The 21,884-nt window shown below is 54.2% G+C and overlaps 1 protein-coding gene across 1 annotated transcript in view; it reads right to left on the reverse strand.

The window, feature by feature from the left end:
• Positions 1-15,607: 15,607 nt before the first annotated feature.
• Positions 15,608-21,884, reverse strand: part of CDH22 (cadherin 22) — a 70,898-nt gene continuing 64,621 nt past the window's right edge. The window contains exons 10-11 of the mRNA XM_037044198.1: positions 19,484-19,735; positions 15,608-16,835 (exon numbers count right to left, since the gene is read on the reverse strand). Coding sequence (XP_036900093.1) covers positions 16,282-16,835; positions 19,484-19,735 — 806 coding nt within the window. The 3' untranslated portion in view covers positions 15,608-16,281. The remainder of the gene's footprint in view (positions 16,836-19,483; positions 19,736-21,884) is intronic.

A 21,884-nucleotide genomic window follows, 5' to 3' on the forward strand; every position in this document is an offset into this window, starting at 1 on the left:
GTTGTGGGTTCAGTCCACGGTTGGGGTGCTTAGGAGAGGCGACTAATTGATGTTTCTCTCCCTCTTTCTCTCCAGCCCTTCCCCTCTCTCTAAAATCAATAAGCATGTCCTCAGGTTGAAAGATGTCAGGATGCAAAAATAATTACACCTATCTTGTAGGGTTGTTTTGGGGATAAATACGTTAGTATGTAGAACAGTGCCTGGCATATAGTAAGTGCTGCGTAACTGTATCTATTATCGTGTTCTCGGCACCATGGGGATGCTTAACAGGCATCGAAGTGAAGTGCACATGGTAAGAATAATAGTTATTATTTATTGCTCTCTGAGTATGAAGTTCAGCTTCTCGCTGATCTGAAGTTCAGCTTAGGATCCCTCCAAATCCTACCAGCTTCAGGGCTTCGGTGCTGGCCACTGTGTTCAGCCCTCCACGTCTCGTCTCATTCTCCTAACACCACTGTGAGGTAGGGACGGGTTTTTTTAACAAATGTGGAGACCTGGGTTCAGAGAAGTTAAGTAACTTTCCCAAGAGCACACAGCAAGAACTGGATTAAACTGGGATCTGAACCCAGGAGTGCGCGGCTCCTGGTTTAGCTTATTTGCAGCCCTCAGTGCCTCCCTGGACCCGGCATGAAGCAGGATGTGGGTACGTGGTCCCTGAATAATTGCCCACCCGCCTGGATGGATATGCCTCTGCCCACACTCTCATTTTTCAGGTGAAAAACAACAACAACAACAACAACAACAAAAACTCACCCCTGCCAAGGGACTTTGGAGAGCAGTGCCTAACCCGGAGGACTGACTCACAAATCGGAGCCCAAGGCATCTGCCCAGTGGCCCTGCTCCGTGGCTGGCTTTAGTAGAGGAGGAGGAGGCAGCGGAAGCCAGCAGGGAGAGCTGCCCATTAGCCCTAATTAGCAGCCGGTCTGGAAAAGAGCTTGGGCTGAAATTAAGATGCTGTCAGTGGGTCCCAGCTGGGTCGTAGCAGAATGGCAGCTGCAACATTTTCAGAGCCTGAATTTGAAACACGCATTTGGGAGCCCATCTCTGCCTGACTCCACTTGGAACCCATGGCCCCTGGGAGGCGAGCAGACCATCTTCCAGCGACGCAATGATCACGGAGACCCCCCGCATACATCAGGGCTCTTGCAAAGTCCCTGCACCTTGGCAAACCCATGGGCCCTTCCTCCCTCCCTCAGTCTCGGGAGATGACCCTCTACATCCAATTTTGCAGAGGAAGAGGCAGGCTCCTTGACAGTTTCAGTGGCATGCCTAAGAATGCACAGTTAGGAAGTGGCAGAGTCCCAGGGCGGGGGCACTATTGAGCCAGTGACCTGGGCTGGAGCCTGAGGGTTTGAGAGGTCCAGAAAGATGCTGATTAGGGCTCGGGTTAGGGGAGACACCAGGAGGACAGGGGACAGTGCCTGGCTCCAAGTCACCATCTTATCCTCTCCTCCCACCCCCTGGGCTAAACAGAGATTCCAGTGCCCCCCCCCCTTTGTGGGAATAGACAAATTATGCAAAGTAGTAGAGGTGGGCTGGTTTGGGGGGAAGAGCAGGAAAATCAAGACTCAGGGAGGATCCAACCTGCCTCCAAATCTCCACTTCCTATTTTAAGGCACTAAGAATAAATCAGGATTGAAAGCCAAACTTAAAAAAAAATCGCGAAAACCCTAAAGCTGCCTTCTGAGAAATCAATGGCTGTGATTTGCGCAGCAGATGTGCTGTGGGGGAAGCCCGGCAAACAGGCAGACATCGGGCTGGGCCGCGTGGCGGGAGACGGGCCCAGAGGTGCCTGGGACCAGCGGTGCCCTGCCCTGAGTTGTCAGTGTCGTTCTTTATAATAATAAGTACTGTGCTGAGGGCTTGTTCTGTAATAAGTATTGAGTGCTTTGTAGAGATCAACTCTTTAATCCTTGCGATTAACTTCACAGGGATGGGCATAGATCAGTCCTTGTTGGTTTTTTTTTTTAATTTTAAGATTTTATTTATTTATTTTAGAGAGGGGAGGGAGGGAGAAGGAGAGGGAGAGAAACATCAATGTGTGACTGCCTCTCATGTGCCCCCTACCAGGAACCTACCACACCACAACCGACTGGTAATCGAACTGGCGACCCCTTAGCTTGGAGGCCAGCGCTCTATCCATTGAGCCACACCAGCCTGGTGCTAGTGAGCCTTAATAAGTATCTCTCGCATACTTAGTAATCTTCCTTTGAAAATGGTACAAGACTCAGGCTGAAGCCTTCAGCAGGCAAGGTTATCAGAACGTGCATTAATACATTTTTTCTTTTCTTTTTAAAAAAGATTTTATTTATTTATTTTTAGAGAGAGGGGTAGGGAGGGAGAAAGAGAAGCACTGATGTACAAGAGATGGCTCAATCTCCCCTAACCGGGGACCTGGCCCCTGACCTGGTCTGAAGCCCAGGCATGTGGCCTGACTGGGAATTGAGCCAGCGACCTGTTGGTTTGCATGAAATGCTCAATTCACTGCGCCCCACCAGTTAGGGCTACATTTTCTTTTTCCTGAGTGTGTTTCTACTCATGTCACCATCTATGTCCAGTGTTACCGTTTTTCCATTTAACGTGCCAATGTAAGTTTTGCTTTCAAAGTAGAATTAAGTATAAAGATGGGATTATCGGAAGAAAAATGTTCAGTAAATAATAGTCCAGGTTGTACTTGGGCACAGCAGGAGTCACAAATATGGTATTTAAATGGCTGACACTGGGAAAACCTGGGTTGGTTCAATAATATTTCTAGCCCTGAAGTCCCAAGGTTGTGTGATTGAAGAGCAGAATCACCTTAAACGAGGGTAGGGCTGCCATGCATGGTGGTGCAGGCTGGCCACGGCACGTGGTTGTCTGGCTCTCACCTGGAGGAAAACATCAGTTTTTAAAATGTTTTATTTTTAGAGAGAGGGGAAAGGAGGGAGAAAGAGATGGAGAGAAACATCAATGTGTGGTTGCCCCTCACGCGGCTCCCACTGGGGACCTGGTCTGCAACCCAGGCATGTGCCCTGACTGGGAATCGAACCAGCGACCCCTTGGTTCGCAGGCCTGTGCTCAGTCCACTGAGCTACACCATTTTTTTTTTAATCCTCACCTGAGGACAGTTTTTCATTACGTTGAGAGAGAGAGAAACATAGAGGAGAGACAGAAGCACTGATAGGTTGCCTCTCATCGGCGCCCAGGTCAGGGATCAAACCCGCAATCCAGCTCTGTGCCCTGATGGAGAATTGAACCTGCAACCTCTGTTACAGGATGACGCTCCAACCAACTGAGACACACAGGCCAGTGCGAAGGCCTCACTCTTTGTAACCCATTTGAAGGTGTGCTATGGGCGGGCAAGCTCCCCACATGTGTCCCAACGCCTTTTCCTGCTGACTTAAGATATAAATTCCGTGGGGCTGGGGCATCTTGGAGACAGCCAGGTGACTGGCAGAGGTCAGAGGTTAGACACTGTCGAGAGGGAGGATACTCCAGTTGCCATGTCAACATTCCAGGCTGCACTGAAGCTCTTCTCATCCCAAGCTGCTGTGTGGCAATGCTGACTGTGGTGGCTTTGGGTGACCTGGGTTTGGAGGTGGCCAACTGCCATCCGTGGGAGCCAGGCCCTGGAGTCAGATCGGCCTGGGTTTGGGTGCTGATTCTGCCACATCCCCACAATGTGACGTTAGGTAACGTCCCTTACCTCTCTGAGCCTCTGTTTCCCCGACCATAAAGAGGGGCTCTTCCCTGACGGACCTGACTCCCGGGTTGTGCTGAGGGCGAAGACGAGGTGGTTCAGGGGAGCGAGTAGCACACAGCTGGTGTGGAATGAATGGCAGGCAGACGGAGCACTCCCTGTGTCCTGGGCGGCCCTCTGGGAGGTAGGGGGGTCCGCTCTGCCAGAGGTCATGGCTGGGTCTGCAGACAGCTGACTCCCATAGCCCGTGCCCTTCTACCTTGGCCGGCCCACCCTGCTGCTGAGCTGAGTGGATGGCAGCTGGCTCCCCAAATGGCAGGCAGCTACTGACAGTTTTATGGGCAGATCACAGGGAATGAGCTTTCCCTCCAGGACCTGGGGACATTCTAGAAAATTGTATTTGTGTAGGAGAGTGGGAGTGGAAAAGCGGGGCCAGGAGGAGAGAGGCGCTCCCTGACTCTGCCCACCTCCAGCCCTGGCCCCATCTCCACTTCGCAGGAGAGAATCAGGTGGAGTCATCAGGCCCATGGGGGGGGGGGCGGGGGGGGGCCCAGAGCTGCAGGGAGGGGCCAGCTGACAGGCTTCTCTTGTTTCTCAGGATGATTACATTGTGCCGGACTCGGGACTTGGAGGCTGATTGCCTGGGATTACGAATGGCACAAACTGTGCCTCCAAAGTCATCCTTTCTTCCTTCCATATATTCATCATGCATGTACACACCCGCCCACCCATCCATCCATCCGTCCACCCACTTGCTCATCTACCCAACAGATAGTTACGGGCGCTCTCCTCAGCCAGGCACTGGGTAAAGACCTGACCGTAGGGTGGTAGGCTGGTGTATCCTTCTCATGAACGTTGGCCCAGTTATTCATCTACTCACAAGAAGTTTCCTGAGCTCCTTTTAAGTACCAGGCCCCATGGCTAGTGGGGATACAGTGATGACTGAAAAGGACACAGTCCCTGTGCTCACTGGGTGTCAATAAGGGTGCTGGCCCAGGGCACTGGGAGAGGACCCTGAGGCTATCCTGAGAATGTGGTGACGGACCTGCAAGGGCAGTGGGGATGAGCACGGGTGGTGGCCCCCAACTGATCATTGATGAGTACGGCTGCTGTCCTCAGGGTGCTGGTGCTAAGCATTGATGTGCTACCAGGGACATCAGTAATGGGCAGTGTAGGTGCTCCCAGGGCATGAAGGGTGGGCACAGGCGCTGAACAGCAGTGTTCAGCAGTGTTCAGCAGTGTTCGATGGCACCAGTGATGGTCACTGGGAGGGACTATTCTTTGCTTTTGCTGAAGATCTTAGTTCACTCTCCCCACTCAGTCTTCCTTTTCCCAATCAATTCAAACTCCTGCAGGCAGACAGATCCCGGGACACCCCTGCAGCCCAGAACACAATGTGGTGGAGGCTGTCCTGCCCACGGCCCCCCAACAGGGCTGGCTCCCCAGATGGAGGCCAATGGATCCCCTTGTCCAGGATTCTCTCTGTGGCTAGAATGTCATTTTCCACAAAACGCCTTCTTTTCTTTTTTCTTTTTCTCTGCAATTACTGGGAATTGAGAGAAAGAGAGACAGTTGATTGCCACCCTGAGAAACTCAGAAATCATTTAGAGTAGAATAACCTAGTCAGAATAACCTAATTTTCTTTTGCCTTTTGGGAAGTTGGACTCCCAGGTATTTAAGGAGATTAATTAGCTCATCAGAGAACCACTCGGTCTTCCTACTTCTATCACTTTTTGGATGAGCTGGGACCATGTCATTCCCACGCTGCTTTCAAAATATCTGTTTCCCTGTTTTTCCCACCATACTGCCTAGTTCAGATAAGCAAGGATCTCTAAGGGGCTCCTCTCTGGAGAATGGGTGGGCACATCTCTGGCTGCCATTAGTTTGCCTGGTTGGCTGTGTCGCCGAGATCCCAGTCTGGGCACAACCTCGGAGAGGGCCGGGCCACCCGGAGCAAGTCTCTCCCATCCAAGCCCAGGCTCTCTGCAGCTGTCACATAGGAAGGGTCCAGCCACTCCATTTGTCAAAAAGCAGGGGCTCCCAGAGGCTTTTCTGCGAGGCTTGCACGTTGATTCTGCAGATGTCGTCTTGCCCATCCACTCTGAGCTCCCAGGTGCAGCTCAGGCCTCCTCCTCCCTTCCAGGAAGCCGTCCCAGACTGTGCCATCATTCTGGGAACATTGGTTCTGCTCAGAGAGGCGGAGAGAAAGGAAGCCAGAGAGAGGAAGGGGAGGAGAAGGGAAAGAAGAGAAAGTCAAAGCCAGTGGGAGGCCTGGGGAGCGGCTTCAGCATCTGCCTGACTCCACCACACACCTTACAAGTTCACCACATGCAGGTGGGAAAAGGGCAGGTTCTGGAGCCAGACTGACTTGCGTTCAAATCTCAGCTTCAGCCTGTCCTGGCTGTGTGACCTTGGGCAAGTCACTTCACCTCTCTGAGCTTCGGGTCTCTCATCATTCAAATGGACCTGATAACCGTTCCTACCTCATAAAGTTGTTACCATTGCAAGTGAGGTCATGTATGCCACGTGCTTAAGACAGGGCCTGGTGCTTGGTAGGTGATCTGGTAGCAGGTGGCTATTGCCTGGGCCCAGACTTGATGAGGGGACTCCCGGCAGATCCTCTGTGAAGACTTGCTGTGTGGTCGGAACTTTGGGCCTTGGAGACTTCCGTTCCTCCTCCCCGTCTCCTGTGCCCAGGTAGATGCCACTCGGCAGCTAGTGCCCGGGGTCTCTGGGAGGAGGGGCCGGAGAGCTCAGCTCTAGTGGGGCTGGGCTGGGAGGCAGCTCCTTTTCAGAGCATTGCAGGCCCTCGCTGCCTTCTCTCTGCCATTTCTCTCCTCTTCCAGGAAAAAGTTTGAAGTTGAATGGGTCCCGAGGTGGAATATTTTCCAAATGTCAGTGCAATCTGCGGTACATTACAGCTAAACGCGATCATCTCGGTGCCAGGCTCTGAATGTCAGCGCACCGGCCATGATAGAGCTACAGGCAGGAGGTTGACAGGTGGGGCCTCGGCACTCCCTCTTCTGGGAGATCGCCCTAGCTGTCGAGGGAACGGGGCCATCTCTGGGTTCAGCAGGAGGGGTCCGTGGGCCTCTGTGGGGACGCACGGTGGGCCAGTGAGGGGTCCTGTGTGTTTTGTGTGTGCACTTGCTCACAGGGGTGCACCTGCTCTCAGGTTTCTGTGCCTGTAACCTCCTCATTGTCACAGTGTGCAGGTGTGCATCCCTCAGACACTCTGGAAGGGCACTCACTGAGCACAGGCTGAGATCTGTGTGTGGCAGGGTATGTGTCCTCCATCTCCACATGTCTGTGTGCTCACACACTTTGGTGGAACTCATGGAATGATGTGCATGCATTCGCAGTAACTGTGAGACTATGCACATCTGTGTAGGTACCGTGCCTTGTGTACTGTGTTCCTGTGCCTCTGAGTGTGGTTGTGTGCACACGTGCAATTGTGTGGGTTCTGTGTACATGTGATTGTGTGTGCATGTGCAGTCTCAGGACTTGAGCACGTGCATGTGTGTCTGTGTGTCTAGGTTTGTACGTCCCATCTCAACTACAAAAGTGGAAGAGGACACCAGAGTGGGAAGGTGGGGCTCTGCTTCGCTGCTCCCCTGGTGGGGAGGTTTTGATGGCTGCCTGTTCTGTGGAGCCTGTGATTGGCTGGGCGGGATGGGGATTAAATTGCCTCTAATTACCAGGGAGAGAATGGTGAGCTGTGAGGCCAGGGGGATGGTGTGCGCCTGCCAGGATCTGCCAACCACAACAGGATTGGAAGGCCCTGGGTCTGCAGAGGGCCCCTGTGCGTCCATCCCGGTGTGTGAGCACGTGAGTGCTTGTGCCCCGTGTTTTGTGTCTCTGTGTTGAGCGATAGGGGCCTATGGCAACGCACAGGAGTAGGTCTGCATCTCGTGTGGCGGTGGGATTATAGGTGTGTCTCTGTGTGCCCACTGACATGGTGGTCTTGGGGCCTGTGTGGGTGTGCCAGCATGTGCCTGTGCATCTGGGGGATGTGTGTGAGTTGCGGTCTGTGTCCGTGTGTGTCTCCATGGCTGTGAGCATGTGTGTGCATTCATGTGTCTTTGTGTGTGTGCCTTCCTGTATATGGCTGAGTCGCTGGGTTTTTCTCTGAATAAAGTGTGTGTGTGTTGTGTGTTTGTGAGGTTAACGGTGAGGGTCTGAGCGAATCAGTGGGCATGGAGGAGAAGGAAGAGAGGAAACTATGCCCATCCTCACCCCATCCCAACTGGGGACATGGGTCCCAAGGCCTTCTCCCTCAGATGTATAAGCTCCCACCCAAGGGTGGGAGGACTCATACCGCCCCAGTAAGGGAGTCCGGCGAGGGGTCTGTGGTGACAGCTGGTGCTGGGATGGAAACGGGGGATGTTATAGGCTGAACTGTCTCCTCCTGAACTTCATGCTGAAGCCTGAACCTGCAATACTTCAGAATGAGACCTTATCTGGAGATAGGGTTGTTGAGAATGTCAGCAGTTAAAATGAGGGCATACTGGAGTTGGGTGGGCCCCTAATCCACTGTGACTGGGTCCTAGACTGAGGAAATTTGGACAGAGAGACTGACAAACAGAGGGAAGACAGCCATCGACAAGTGAAAAGAGAGGTCTGGAGCAATCCTTCTCTCGCAGCCCCCAAAAGGAGCCAGCCCGTGGATGCCTGACTTTCAGAATTCTAGTCTCCGGGACCGCGAGCTAATAAATTTTCATTGCTCAAACCACCCAGCTCCTGGGGCTTCGTTACAGCAGTCCAAGCACCTGGCGCAGTGAGCAGGAGTGTTAGGATACTTCCAGCTCCTCCTGCTCTCAGAAGGCCCATTTCACGGATGCTTGGGCTGCGATCGGCAGGCTGCCTCGTGTTCGCTGTGAGGGGATTGGGGGGGCAGCGCAGCCAATCCGGCCCCTCTCCCGTCCCTGTATCCTCCTGGCAAGCCTGGGCTTTGTCACCATTTCGGGAATAAGCACATTTTCTCCAGTTTTTTTCCTCTCCCCATCTGACTGTGTTCTGCATACAGCGGGTGCCCACTAAAAGTCTCGGTGAAGGTCCCCAGGCTTGCAGCCTCTTCCTGGGCTTGGAGTGCGGAAGAGGACTCACCCCCACCCCTCCTTCTCCACTGCCAAGTCCCCGCCTCCATGACCTGACAGGTGTCACTTCCTTTGCTCTTACTCTGTGCAGGCTCTGAGTGACAAGCTAGTCTGGGTCACTTTGCCCGGCAAACAACCCCACTGAGGTAGGTACTATTTTTAGCCCCATTTTCAAAAGGGAAACTGAATCACAGGGAGGAGAAATAAGTGGTCTATGATCACACCTCGACATTCTTGAAAGTTAGATCAGGAAGAAACGTCAAGGATCAGTGAGGTTGACCCCCTCACCGGGCCCCATTGCACGGCTGCCGCAATGGAGGTCCCAGGGACTCTTTCCCTCCACCTGCTGCTGAAGCTTCCTCAGCCTTCATCCTTGACTCTCTGATCCCACCATTTTACCCCCATCCTCTGGCACCCCTTGCCCTTATGACTCTATCTACCCTGTTGATGCGGGTGACCAGCAAAGACTTTTTGGCCCCTAGTCCTGAATGTCCACATCTTGGGCACGTGGCTGGCAGGCCTCTCCAACTCACCATGGCCCAAATCAAACTGACTTCCCATGATCCCAGATTTGAGGTGTCTCCTGTTTCCTGGCTCATTACCAGCTTCACCGTCCTTGTCACTCAAGTCTGCAAGCCTTTGACATTCTCTACCTGCCATCTTCATATCCAGTCACTTGCTGACTCTTGCTAGGGCTTCCTCTTAAATATTTCTCAAATCCACTGTTGCTGGCCCGGGTTAAGCCTAACATCTCTCTCTCTGAGATCCCTGTGTCAGTTTCTCATATGAGTTTAGAATTAGGCATGACTGCTTGGGGTAGAAAACCAACATAACAGTAATTTCAACTGTTGGAAGTTTATTTCACTCTCCTGTAAACCAAGTGTGCATGTGGGCAGTTCAGGGCTGATGAGTTGGCTCCATGAGATTGAAAGGAACCACGTCTCTTTCCAGTTCAATGTTTGACCATCCATATGGGTACAGCCTTTGTCCTCATGGTCCAAGGTGGCTGCTTGAGCTCCAGCCGTCTCAGCTGTGTTCAACCAGCAGAAAGGAGAAAGGAGCAGGAAAAGAATCAAAAGGCATGGGCCAATGGTCTTTTAAGGAAGTGTCCAAGAAGCTGCCACATGATAATTCTGCTTAGATTGTATTGGATGGGACTTCATTCAAGTAGTATATAGTTGTGGTAGAGGTTGGAAGTGTGGTCTTTGTAATAGATGGTCATGTGCTCTGCTAAAATTTGGGGGTTTTCTGGTTACAAAAGAGGGTGAGAATCTGAACTACTTATCTCTTTGCTGGTGTCTCTCCCTCCTCTCACTCTCTAATCTACCCTAAGCGCAGCAGCTAGCGTGATCTTTCTAAAATGCAAATCCATACAGAAAGTTGCCAGATGTGACAAGGAAAAATACAGGATTCCCAGTTAAATGTGCATTTCAGATAAATAATGACTATGTATTTCAGTATAAGTATGTCTGGGCAATATTTAGGAGATACTAATGCTAAAACAATCATTCGTTATTTATCTGAAATTCAGATTTAACTGGGCCTGCTGTATTTTATCTGTCAGCCCTATTCACATACCTTCCACAGTTCCTTATTTCCTTGGGAAAAGGTCCAAGTTCTTTGGAAGGGTTTACTGGGCCCTTGAGAGCCTGTCTCCCAACTGACCCGTCCAGGGCCCGTGTTTCCTGGACAGGCCCTGCACTGCTACTGTGTCCTCGAGCCTTCAAGCCTTTGCTTAAGTTGTTCCAGCACCCTGCCATGCCCCTGTCTGTCTGGAAAGCCCCACGCCGTCAGGAGGGACTGTGGCCTCCGTATTCCTGTGACATGGTAGAGCGAGAGATCATCTGATGAATGAAATGACAAGTCCCAGGCTGCACAGCAAACAAGGGGCAAGGGTGGCATGGCCACTTGGACTCCTGACTCCCTCCTCAGTGCTCGCTACACCTGGGCGAGCTCGCATGGTCCCGCGCTGGGATCTGTCTCCCGGGGCTTCCTTCTCCACAGCCTGCGTCTGAGCGCGGTGTACCCAGCACACAGAGGGTTAAACCAGCCTTGGAGCGGGGAGCTGGAGCCCATGGAGTCCTTCCTGACAATAAAGCTAATGAATCTTCCTTGCCATTTTCTCTTGCACAATAACATTTAATCATCATTTGCACAGCAAATAAGAAGTTTGCAGCAGATGCAATTTTGCGTGAGTGGCGATTTCTGCGTGTGGGCACGATTCCTGCTGTCCCCAGCACACCTGACAGTCTGGGGCTGGGAGGGACTGCACCCTGGGGGCTGTGTGTGCGCCCCTGTGTTGGAGCTCTGACCGCGCACACACGTGGGAGATGAGCTTCAGGGGCACGTGTCTGTTGGAGTGCACGCTTGTGTGTGGAGTGAGGCACGTGTGACATGGCTGTGGGTGAACCATGGGGGGCCTGCCCGAAGATGCGTGTGGACAGAGGTGGTGAGGTATGGAAGTGGACGTACACACACAGATGGGCAGATGCATGGGATGTATGTCATTCATGTGTGTGCCAGATCTGAGTGCTTGTTGGAGATGCCTGCTTGTTCAGATCCTTCTAAGTCAGCATGTCTATTATGTCCAGACAGACCTCGCATGTGCTCACTGGTCAAAAACATCTATGGGCATCATGGACCTGAAATCAGAGTCTGTCACTGACTGTTCCTGAGGCTATACACGATTTCCTGGGCGTGCATGAGTATATGTGTGTGTTACAGATGTGTGCGTGGAGCTGTGAGTTCATGTGCACAAGCACATCTGAGTGGACACACACACATGTAGTGTGTGCCTGTTTGGGAGTGTCTGGAACATACATATACTCATAAGTGTGTGCCTGGATGGAGAATATGTTGGCTCATGGAAACATATTGGTGGACCCACAGGCACATGCATGTAAGAGAGCACGCCTGTGGAAGGCATGTGTATGCTTTGTGTACGAGTGAGAGCTGCCTCTGGTACAGGTGTGGTGCACAGGCATCATCTGTAGGCCTGCAGCGATGTGCCTGGGTGCACGGCCATGGACATGCCTGTGTCTGTGCCGCGCACGAGGCCGGAACGTGTCTGAGGGAACACGTGGGCATGCACTGAAGCGTGGCCCCTCTCGCCTCCCAGCAAGGGCTGACAGGGTTACATTTTCCAAAGGCTCAGCGGCCAGTTTCAGAGCCGGCCGAGAGCGCTTGCTGGCAGGAGGTGAGTGGCGCTGCTGATTCCTGACCTGGGGGTGGGCCGCAGTGACGGCTGGCTGATGGATGCAGGCCCTTGGCCGCCCCCTGTGACCGCAGCGGCTCTCTCAGCTGCGTGCAGCAGGAAGTGGGGGTCAGCTCTTGACCCGTGTGCTCCACACTGGCTGCCTACCCCCCTGCTGCAAGCCCACAGCCACGTGCAGACACACACATGTGGGGACATAGCAGACACGCAGACCCAGGCTCGGACGGGGGCCTGGGCCCCACCTCCCCCTTGCCCCTCAGCTCTGCCATCTGTCGGGAGTGCCTCCCTGTCTCACCAACTCAACTGCTTCTCTTTCCCCCCCACACTTGCGCAGAAACTCCACCCAGGAGCCGAGAGGTCCTGGTCCCGTGCTGCCTCATGCGGGCTGTCCTGGCCCTCACAAACCTGAGGCCAGTGAGGGAGTCCTCCTCATCTGTGAGCACCAGGTCCCTCGCTCACAAAATAGGGCTAGTGGTCTGCCCGCTTAAAGCAAACAAGGCAGCGTATACAAGGCACTAACCACAGTAAACACCAAGCCTACTCTCCACGGAGTTACCTACAGAGTGATAACTATGCGCGGTGCTTACCGCGCAGCGCCTGGCACCCAGCAAGTCCCGTGCCAGTGTGCTGTCCCCACCGTCACCTTACACGTTACCTTCACGCCATTGTCGTTAGCATCGCTGGTTCTAAACTTTTGGCCAATTTTACATTAATTCTTGCTCATGACCCTGAGTATTCTTTTATCCCGTGATGACGGTGATGGAAGTTTTTTCTTTTCATCGTCCCAGACACCTTGTAAGGAGGGCAGACACAGTTCAGTGGGAGGATCTGTGTCCTTGGAGCTCCTTGGTGGAGTTCAGTGTGTCCGGTGAGAACCGGGAGCAAGGGTGGCCATGCTTTTTGCATAGACTTGGCTCTTGAGGGGGAATTTGATGGGAACCAGCCAGACAGATGGCCAAAGGCTCTGCCTCCACAGACCCTCCTCTGGGACCCCAAACCATCAGGAAAGTAGACAGAGCTCTCAAAGTGCTTGGCATCAGTGGACAACTTGTGGAACCCAGTGAAGGGGTTGGTCTCACCGGATTTCACTGCCGGTTGGTGAGGGCGCAGCGGAGCCAGCCCCTGCAGGAGCTGGAAGGAAAGGGGTCAGAGGAAGCGATATCTTGCCCCCCAGGCCCTACTGTGGAATTAGCAGAAGACCTGGAGAGCCTTGAGGACTCCCACAGGCTGTGGGATATGGCAGTGAGTGGAGGAACAAGCTTTTGCAGGACACAGTGACACTGGCCGGACACACGCTCAGGCCACGTGTTCAGTGCTTACCGTGGGCCAGACACCGTGTGTGCTGCTGATGGTGTAGGTTCGCGGGGGGGGGGGGGGCGGAGCGCTCTGGTTAAATCTTGGCATCTCCACTTATTAGCTGTTCAATCTTGGGCAAGGTATTTAATCTCTGTGTGCCTCAGTTTCCTCACCTTTAAAATGAAGGTCCCCTCACTTGACTGGTGAAGGATTAAATGAGTACCTCGTGCGAAGTGCTTACGGGCACTGCCTGGCACACGGGAAATGCCCAGTAAGTGTCAGCGGTTATGACTGCACTTGATCCTCATCACAGCCCCACGGAGGTGTTCTGAATGCACGCGTTTTCATGGGTAAGGAGGCAAAGACAGAGAGAGGGTCCACAGCCGCTTGTCTAAAGCCCACAGCTGGTAAATGGAAGGGCCAGAGGCCCAGACGATGAATCTGGATGAACAATGTTCCCTGTTTCTGGCAAGATCTTTAATCCAGTGTGGCCTTGAGGTCATTGCCCGTGTTGGGATTTGGACAAGGTGTTCAAGTGTTCTGTGGCTCCACATTCATACGTCCCTCTGGATGCGGAACCTGCCTGTAGCCTCCTTTTTGGCATGGTCAGGATCTTTCAAGGAACAGGCATGTGTGGGAGGAACAGACTTGGAATCGGGGGTCCCAGCTTTGTCCCAGCTCTGCCCCATGGGTGCCAGTCGCTTTACTTCTGCAGGTCTCGATTTCTCCCTCTACAACGATCGTAACCACCCTCCACCTTGTGGCTGGGATTCTGTATGTGAGGGCTGGGCACACACGGGTGGGACAGGGAATCCTGTATCACGCTCCCAGTCCCCGAGTTGCCATACCCCCCACTTGTGGCGTGAGCTACGGGAACCGTGAGTTAAAGGTCCTACATGGGGTGAGGTCCTAATAACCCCCGACTTGAAGCTACCACACAAACCTCACGCCCCTACCATGAGCCCTCTGAGGACTTTACGAGACATGTTAAACTTGAACGAAGCACCAATTTTTTCTTGGCTTGGCCTTCCCAGCCTCACATCTCACCGTTCCTCCACCCAGTGACCCAGCCCCTGGAATTAATTGCCCACTGATCCTGAAGCCACCACATTCTTCTCGCCTGTCAGCCACCCCCAGCCTATGTGGACACGCTGCTCTCTGCTTGGCATGCTTTTGCTTGCTCGGCCATCTCATTCATCTCACACTCATTCTCTGAGATCCAGTTGGGGCCACCTCCTCTGGGAAGCACTCCAGGAACTATTTACTCTTTCTTCAGTGTTTCCAGGACCTTGTTCTGTTAATTCTGCTACTGCTCTTACCAGATGCACTATTATTGGCTACTTCTGCCTGCCGCCTCCTCACCCCGCCCAGGTGGGCCTCGAGTTACTGGAAGGCAGGAATGACTTCTGATCTATGTGACTTGGGTGGGTTACTACTTTCCGAGCCTCAGTTTCCTCGCCTGGGAACTGGGGCTGACAACATTTAATTCAGAGGAAATAATACAGGCAAGGCGCCGAGGACATAATGACGGTCTCTGGATCTGTCACAGTGCACCCAAGCAAATGTGGAGGGAATGAATGGATGTTGCCTGGAAGGTTGAAAAATAAGGCTCATGAGTACTTAGTGATCACTTTCAAGGTGTCAAGAAGGCACTGAGATTAGAGCTTAACATTCATGGTCTCCTTTGAGCCTCCCCACAATTCCTTATGGGAGGACTGTCATCAGCCTCATCCTACAGATGGAGAAACTGAGGCTGCAGTAGCCGAGGGCCTTGATGGAGGATCCCCAGCTAGCAGGAGCTGGGATTCACTGCACATCAATGTGGAAAGAATGAATCATTCGGGCGTGGGGTGGGGAGACAAATAACCTATAGCTTATAATCAAATGGTTTTAGGGTTGGAGGCTTAGAAATGATTAAGCTCCTGGGGCTCTTAACTTGGGGTCCCTGAGTGGGGAGGCTGATGGGTTCCAGGACCAGACAGATGGGGTCCTCACGGCGCTCAGTGGCTTCACGTCTCCCCATTTTCTGCCAACCCTCCCACCTGACCCAAGTCCTGGGGTATCCAGCTTGTCTCTCTCGGCGCTCCTGCCACGTGTCTTATCCCAGTGTTGCCGGAGACTCCAGAAGGCTCCGCGGTCCCTGGGAACGTCCCTAGTCCTCGGTCAGGGCAGGAGCAGGGCTGGCAGTTGAGGCCATTTCTTTGTCCCTTGGAAACGTTGGGGAAAGGGTGGGGGCAAGGGGTCAAGGCAGAGTTTAGACCTGGGGGGCACACACAAGCCTTCCAATAATGACAAAGGAAGTAATAGTATCAAAGGCTAACATTTATTGAACACCTACTATGTGCCAGGCACTGTCTTAACCCCTTGAACTGTGAACCCTTTTTATCCTCACAACTCTTCCAGGTAGTTTCTGTTATTACCTTCATTTGACAGCTGAGGAAACTGAGGTCCACAGAAGTGAGGTCACTGACCGGGTGTCCTTGGACAGGTCACAGCCACCTCTGTGGGTGGCTTTCTCCATCTGTTATCTGGAGATAACAGATGGGCCCCACCCCATGGTTTCTGTGAGGACTAAGATTGTCTCTCTACTGTATCCCAGCACACAGTAGGCGCTTAGTAAATGAACAGCGCTTCTCCCCTTTTAACTCTGCTGAGGAAACTCTGGGGTGGGACATCGCAGCGCCCCCCCGCAGGGTTTTCCCCTTCTCCACCCAGCAACGACACCAAATTTCCCTTTCTAACCCCCGATCCACGCAGTACCTGGTCTCGCTGCTGTTTTAATGACGTTGGTCATCATTCCTGCACCTCTGGGTGGAAAGCTGCACCCCCGCCTTGGGGAGCTTTGGGGAGTTCTCCCCAGCAACTCCCCCTCCCTTCGGGTTGCCCTGGGAAGGTAGGAGGGTTGGGGAAGAGGATGAGCAGGGGAGCTTCTTCGTCCTTGGGCCCAGTAGGGTCTTGAATGGGGCGAGCGGCCTTCCCGCCGGCAGAGCGTGGGGCTAGGAGGCCTGCGCCTCGTCGTCTGCGCGGTGGCCGGCGTAGAGCGCGGCCAGGGGCCGGAAGCGCGGGCCCCAGCTGCTGAGATAAGCGAAATCCTGCTCGGAGCACGAGGAACCGCTGTGCAGCGAGCTGAGCGAGGCAGCCGGCGAGTCCGCGCCCTCGAAGGCGTAGGTCTGGAAGGCGTCATAGGGCGGCACCGACAGGTCCCTGTCCGCCAACGCCACCTTGCGGCTGATGAAGTCCCTGAACACAGAGAAGTCAGGCTCGGGGCTCGATGGGCCCTGGGGGAGCGGGTGGCGTTCGGAGGGCAGGCGGGACGGCGTGGGGCTGCCCACACCCCCGCCGGGGCCTCCGCCGCCGCCCCCTTCACCCCCCTTGAGCTCGCCAAAGTCGTAGAGGCTCCGCAAGGCTGACATGTCATAGGCCTCGGTGTCCTGCTCGCCACCACCTTCGTCGTTGTATTTGATGACATTGTCCCGCATGTCCTCATCCTCGTCGGAGCTCAGGTGGCTCTTGTGGTGACGCCTGAGGGTGAGGATCAGCAGCACCAGCACTGCGAGGGGGAGATAATGGCGCAAGTGAGGGCCAAGCATACCCTGTCCCCCCAACTCCAGGAGCAGTGGAGCCCACCCAGCCTAAAATGGCTATCTGGAGGTAGTGAGCTCTCCACCTTGGAAGGTGTGCAAATTGGGGCCAGATCATCACCGTCAGTGGGGGCGCAAAGGGCAGTGTTCAGAGATTTCATGGGTGGTGAGGGCTGAACCCAGTCTCTGAGGTCTTCATCCTTACCCTGATAAAGAGGTAGACCCCTGAGCCCTGTAGGTACTGGGAGCTTGAAGGGAGCAGCTGAGGGCTGGAGGAGTGAGATATGACCCTGACATTCTCGCCACCCTCCCCTCCTCTGGCCACCCCAGCAGGAGTTCTTCTGGAAGAGCTCCAGGCCAGGATCAGCGCCATCCCCTCCCAGCGCCCTTGGGGAGGGGTTCCTCTGTCTACCAGCCTGGCTCTCAAACCCCTGTCGCTGGACCAGCTGCATGAAGCATCTCCTGGGAACTTGTCAGAAATGTGAATTCTCAGGTCCCATCCCACAGGTTGGAGGGCCACTGGTCCATCACACCTCAGACCCTGCTGTGTGAACATGCTGGTCCCCTCCGCCCCGTAGCACACACTCTCCACTACCCTCAAGGACCTGGGGAGTGGTCCCCAGCTTGGCGCCTGGTGTGCGGTAAGCATGGGAAGCATGCTGAATGGAGAGTCGGACGGAAGCCTGGGAGAGCGCAAGGATGAGTGAATGAATGAATCATCCCTTCTTGGCGCTCTTCCCTTGCCTTCCAGCACGCCACATTCTCTGCCTCCTCCCACCTCCCCGATCACTGGTTCACCTACGCAGGCTTCTCCTCTTCTTTCCAGTCCTTAACATCAGACGTCCCAGGTCTCAGTCCTTGAACCTTCATCCACTATTCCTCGCCTGGTGCTCTCCTTCATTCTCATAGCTTTGAGCTCCATGTAGAGGCTGACAGCTCCCCTATAGCATCCTTCAGCCTGGACGTCTCCCCTGAAATCTAGATTGTTCATGCACTTTCCTATTCAACAAGTCCTCTGGGTTGACCAAGAGGGTCTCATGTTCATCATGTCCAAATTGGAGCTAATAATCTTTCCCCCTTACCACCCCCGAGTCTGCTCCATCTCAGCTACGGCAACCCCGACTTGCCAAGTACTCAGGACTTTTAGTCTCTTTCGTCCACTGATGAGTCTAGGGCCTAGAACAGCTTAGTGAAAAGGGGGGACTCACTGGATAGATAAATAAGGAACTGATGAATGAAGGGGAGAAATAAGTGGATAGGTGGGCGGATGAATGGGCAGATGTGTTGGGTACTATGCCAGCTGGGTGCTGTGCCAGGCCCTGGATCCTTCCGGCAGGGCCAGTGGCCAGAGCCAGCTGCTGGGACCACGGGGCAGGGTGCTGGCTCTCAGCCTAACAAGGTGGCTCACGACAGGGAAGGGGTGGGGGCCAGGGTTAGGTCCAGAGGGAGGAAAGGTGTCAGGAGAGAAGTGGGGGAGATGGATGAATGGCTTTGGGAGCTGGAGGTAGGGCGCTGCGGAGGGGATGCCCGTGAGAGCAGATGGTAGGGAGCGCAGGCGGTAGGCGACAGATGTGCCAGGCCTGATCAGCGATTCCGCCCATCACCTTTCGCGCACTGATGTGCACTTTCTTCGTTTGTGGGCAATTAGGCAGAAATTTGTTTGCACTGCCTCGGAAAATGAAACCGCTGTAAAGTGCACCCTCTGGAAAAAGGGTTTCTGAGCCTCGGGCTGGGAGGGAGAAAGGAGGGGCAGGGCCTCCCAGCAGGGAGGAGTCTGCCCAGGGCCTCTGCAGGTCCCTGGGGGGCTGGGCAGTGACAGGCAATGAGGGCGGGGGTGCTAACATCTCCCAGGGAACCGAGTGAAGCCAGTACTGGGACATGGCCCTCCTCTGAGTCCCTCTAGTTCTGGCTGTTCGGTGAAGTCTAGTAGTCGAGACCAAGATAAAGCCCGTGTGCCACCAGGGTGAGGGGTGGCATTACGGCCACTTGAATTCAGTTTTGCTCCTGGAACCTGACTTCTTCACTGGGAACACGTTGGGGGGTTAATTGGCTGCTGGTGGACCCCACATTCTTAAGATTTTGCCCCAGCTGCTTCGAGGATCTGCCCCCTGTGTAGACTCAGCAGGCAAGGTAGAGCAGGGAACCCAGGGTGTGAGGACCGGATTTCGGGTCCTTCTGCAAGCCGCTTGGCCTCTCCGAGCCTCAGCTTCCCCATCTGAAGAATGGGGACGGCACACCTGGCTGAGGTTGTGAGGTTGACAAGAGCCCTTTACAAGTCCAATGTGGAGGATGAGACAGGACGATAGGCATGGGAGAATTTTTAAAAATATGCCTAGTTTTAAAAAATTAGGGAGTCCGGGCTCTGCAAGGGGTGGGGCAGCATGACTTCGTCTCAAGTGGGGGTTGGCATTGTCTGGAGTTGGTGGGGGTTGGCATTGTCTGGGGTTACTTAGGAGACTCTGCATGGGACCTGCACGTTAGGGCTGGGAGATCATTCAGGCCAGCCCTTCCTTGTACGGGGAGGGACACTGAGGCCCCGTGCAGACTGCGAGGGAAGGAAATCTAGGGCCTTGGGATGGGGGCCAATCAAGGAGGGGCTGGCTCTCAGTGGACTCACCAACCAGAATGAGGACACAGACCAAGAGGGCGATGAGGGCGCCAGGGCTGAGGGAGGCGGCCATGACAAAGGCCGTGGTGTTGCAGGACTGGATGGCCCCGGAGCTGTCGCAGCCGCAGATGCGGATGGTCAGGGTGCCCGTGCTGCTCAGCGTGGGCGGCCCGCTGTCCACCACCAGGATGGGCAGGAAGAACACGTCCTGCTCCTGCCGGTTGAAGCCCAGGTGCTGTGTGTGCACCGCCGCTGTGTTGTCTGCTCCAGAGAAAGGGAGGGGCGTGTGATTTGGGTCCGGGGCCCCCTTCCCCTGTCCCAGCCACCTCCTGTGTCCACCTTGGGATTTGCATCCCTGTGCCCCAAACCACAGCCTCCCAGCTGACCTGTTCCCGGATCTCCCAAAACTCAGCTGCTGTCTCCGGCTTCTGCCAACGGCTGCCTGATTCTAGCCACGCAGCCCACAATTCTGTCCGTGGCTGTCCCAGGATATTCCCTGCTGTCTCAAGATTCTATTTTCTTATTCAAGCTCTTCTGTGGTTCCATCCCCAGCTGGGCCAAGGTCCTGTCCCTGGCTATGTCTTTTTCTTTTTCTATTTGTTTCGACAACCTCTTTTCGTTGCAGATTCCACCCCAGCTGCCTAGTGCATCCGACCCCGGGGACCGGTGGCCCTTAGATCGAGGCCTGCTGAGCCTCCATAAGTCCTGGGTCATCAGAGAAGACTGGGGACGCTGGCCCAGCACCTGCCTTTGGCCGAAGAAGCTTTTCACCAGGAGTCTGAAAGACTAAGCCTGGAGGGCTGGGGCATGGCCCCTGGGCCCTGACGAGGGGACCCCATCACGCCCAGGTTTCCTCACCCACCTCTTTCCTTTTTAAAAACACATGTGGCCAGAAAGCGTGGTGAACTAACACCCACACTCATCGTCCGGCTGTAGCCTGTGGTTAGGATGCCAGGTAAGACTCGGGGGCTGGGTGTCTGATCTTGGAACAAGGGCTTATGCGGCAAGTGGTGCCCACTTGCCCTGGCCTTGCTGCCTCCTCTGTGCCTCTCTTGTATGGGTCGGGCCATCCCTGAGCCCCGATTGTTTTGATGGCTACCAACATGGTAGCAGAGAAGTACTCAGGGCCCAGCCAGCCCCTGTGCCCACCCTTCATAGCCAACTGCACAAGATGGGGCCCTGCCTTCCGGAGCCCTTCTCCCTGCCCTTGAGGTCTTGCAGCTGGTCTCGCTGACCTCTGAACTGGGCAGCCGGGGACCCTTTCTCAGCTTTGTGGTGCCAGTTAATCCAGCCTCTTCTCTGCAGCCCCCAGTTCAGGGCCCTAGTCCTGGCCTTCCCCCAAAAGGGCACACTGCAAGCAAAAGAGCCCTGGGAGAGCTGTCTGTGACCCTGAGCACATCTAGGAAGTGGATGAGAGGCCCAGTGAAAACACCATCGGTCACGGGTGGAAGCTCACGTGAGAAATGCACGAGGGTTCATAATGTCATTCTATCCACTTTGACACCCATTTGCAAATTCCCATAAAAACATTAAAAATAATGCCAAGTCGACAATTTACTAGCTTGGGAAACTCAGCTTCTCTGGACATCAGTTTCCTAATCTGTAACTGAGGAAAATAGAATCACGTAGGTGTGAGGATTAAATGGTAAAATTCATGCATAACCCTCAGAATAGTTCTCCCAGCACATAAAAATTCACAGTAAGTGCCGCTTGTTCTTTTTTGCACGCCCCGCGCCGATGTCCCGGCGCTGCACCGCACACCCGCCCGCTCTCCAGCTAGGCTGCTCTGTCCTTAACTCACGGAGTTCCTGCTATCAAGAACACCTTTTCCACTTCCTTGCCTGGGCAAATTCCTCATCTGTCACGCTCTAGCTAAATGTCACCTCCTTTCTGTGGCCTCCTTTCTCCATTTCCCCGAGAAGGGAGGATTTATGGCTCCCTTCTCCCTGCTCTATGCGGGTGTCACGCACACTTCTGTCCCAGCTCTTGTCACACTGCGTTGCGTTAGCGTGAGCCTGTCTCTTCCCTGACAAGGAGCCAGACCTGAGGAACGATGCTTGAATGAACCACACCTTTGGGGGCAACTCATGTGGTCCTTGGTTGGCTCCTCGAGCTCTGGCTTGAACTCCAGCCCTCCCGGCAAAGGCTGAGTCAACCCCAGCTGTGAAAACATCCGCCTTCCCCTGGGGAAGAAAGAAGGCTCAAGAGCGAGACAGGGAAAAGAAGGAATGGCATGGGACTCCTTTGCATGTACCGCATGCTTTCTATGCACCAAGGACTGTGTGGATCCCTTAAACATACAGTCATGCTTCAGCCTCACAACCAAGAGTTGTGACGTTATCCCTGCTTTATATATGTGGAAGTTGGTGACTTACGTGAATTTGTTCAGTGAATTGTTGGCATAGCTACC

This window comes from Sturnira hondurensis, unplaced genomic scaffold (assembly GCF_014824575.4).
Source record: "Sturnira hondurensis isolate 20B ecotype Veracruz unplaced genomic scaffold, ASM1482457v3 Scaffold0004136, whole genome shotgun sequence".
Taxonomy (NCBI): domain Eukaryota; kingdom Metazoa; phylum Chordata; class Mammalia; order Chiroptera; family Phyllostomidae; genus Sturnira; species Sturnira hondurensis.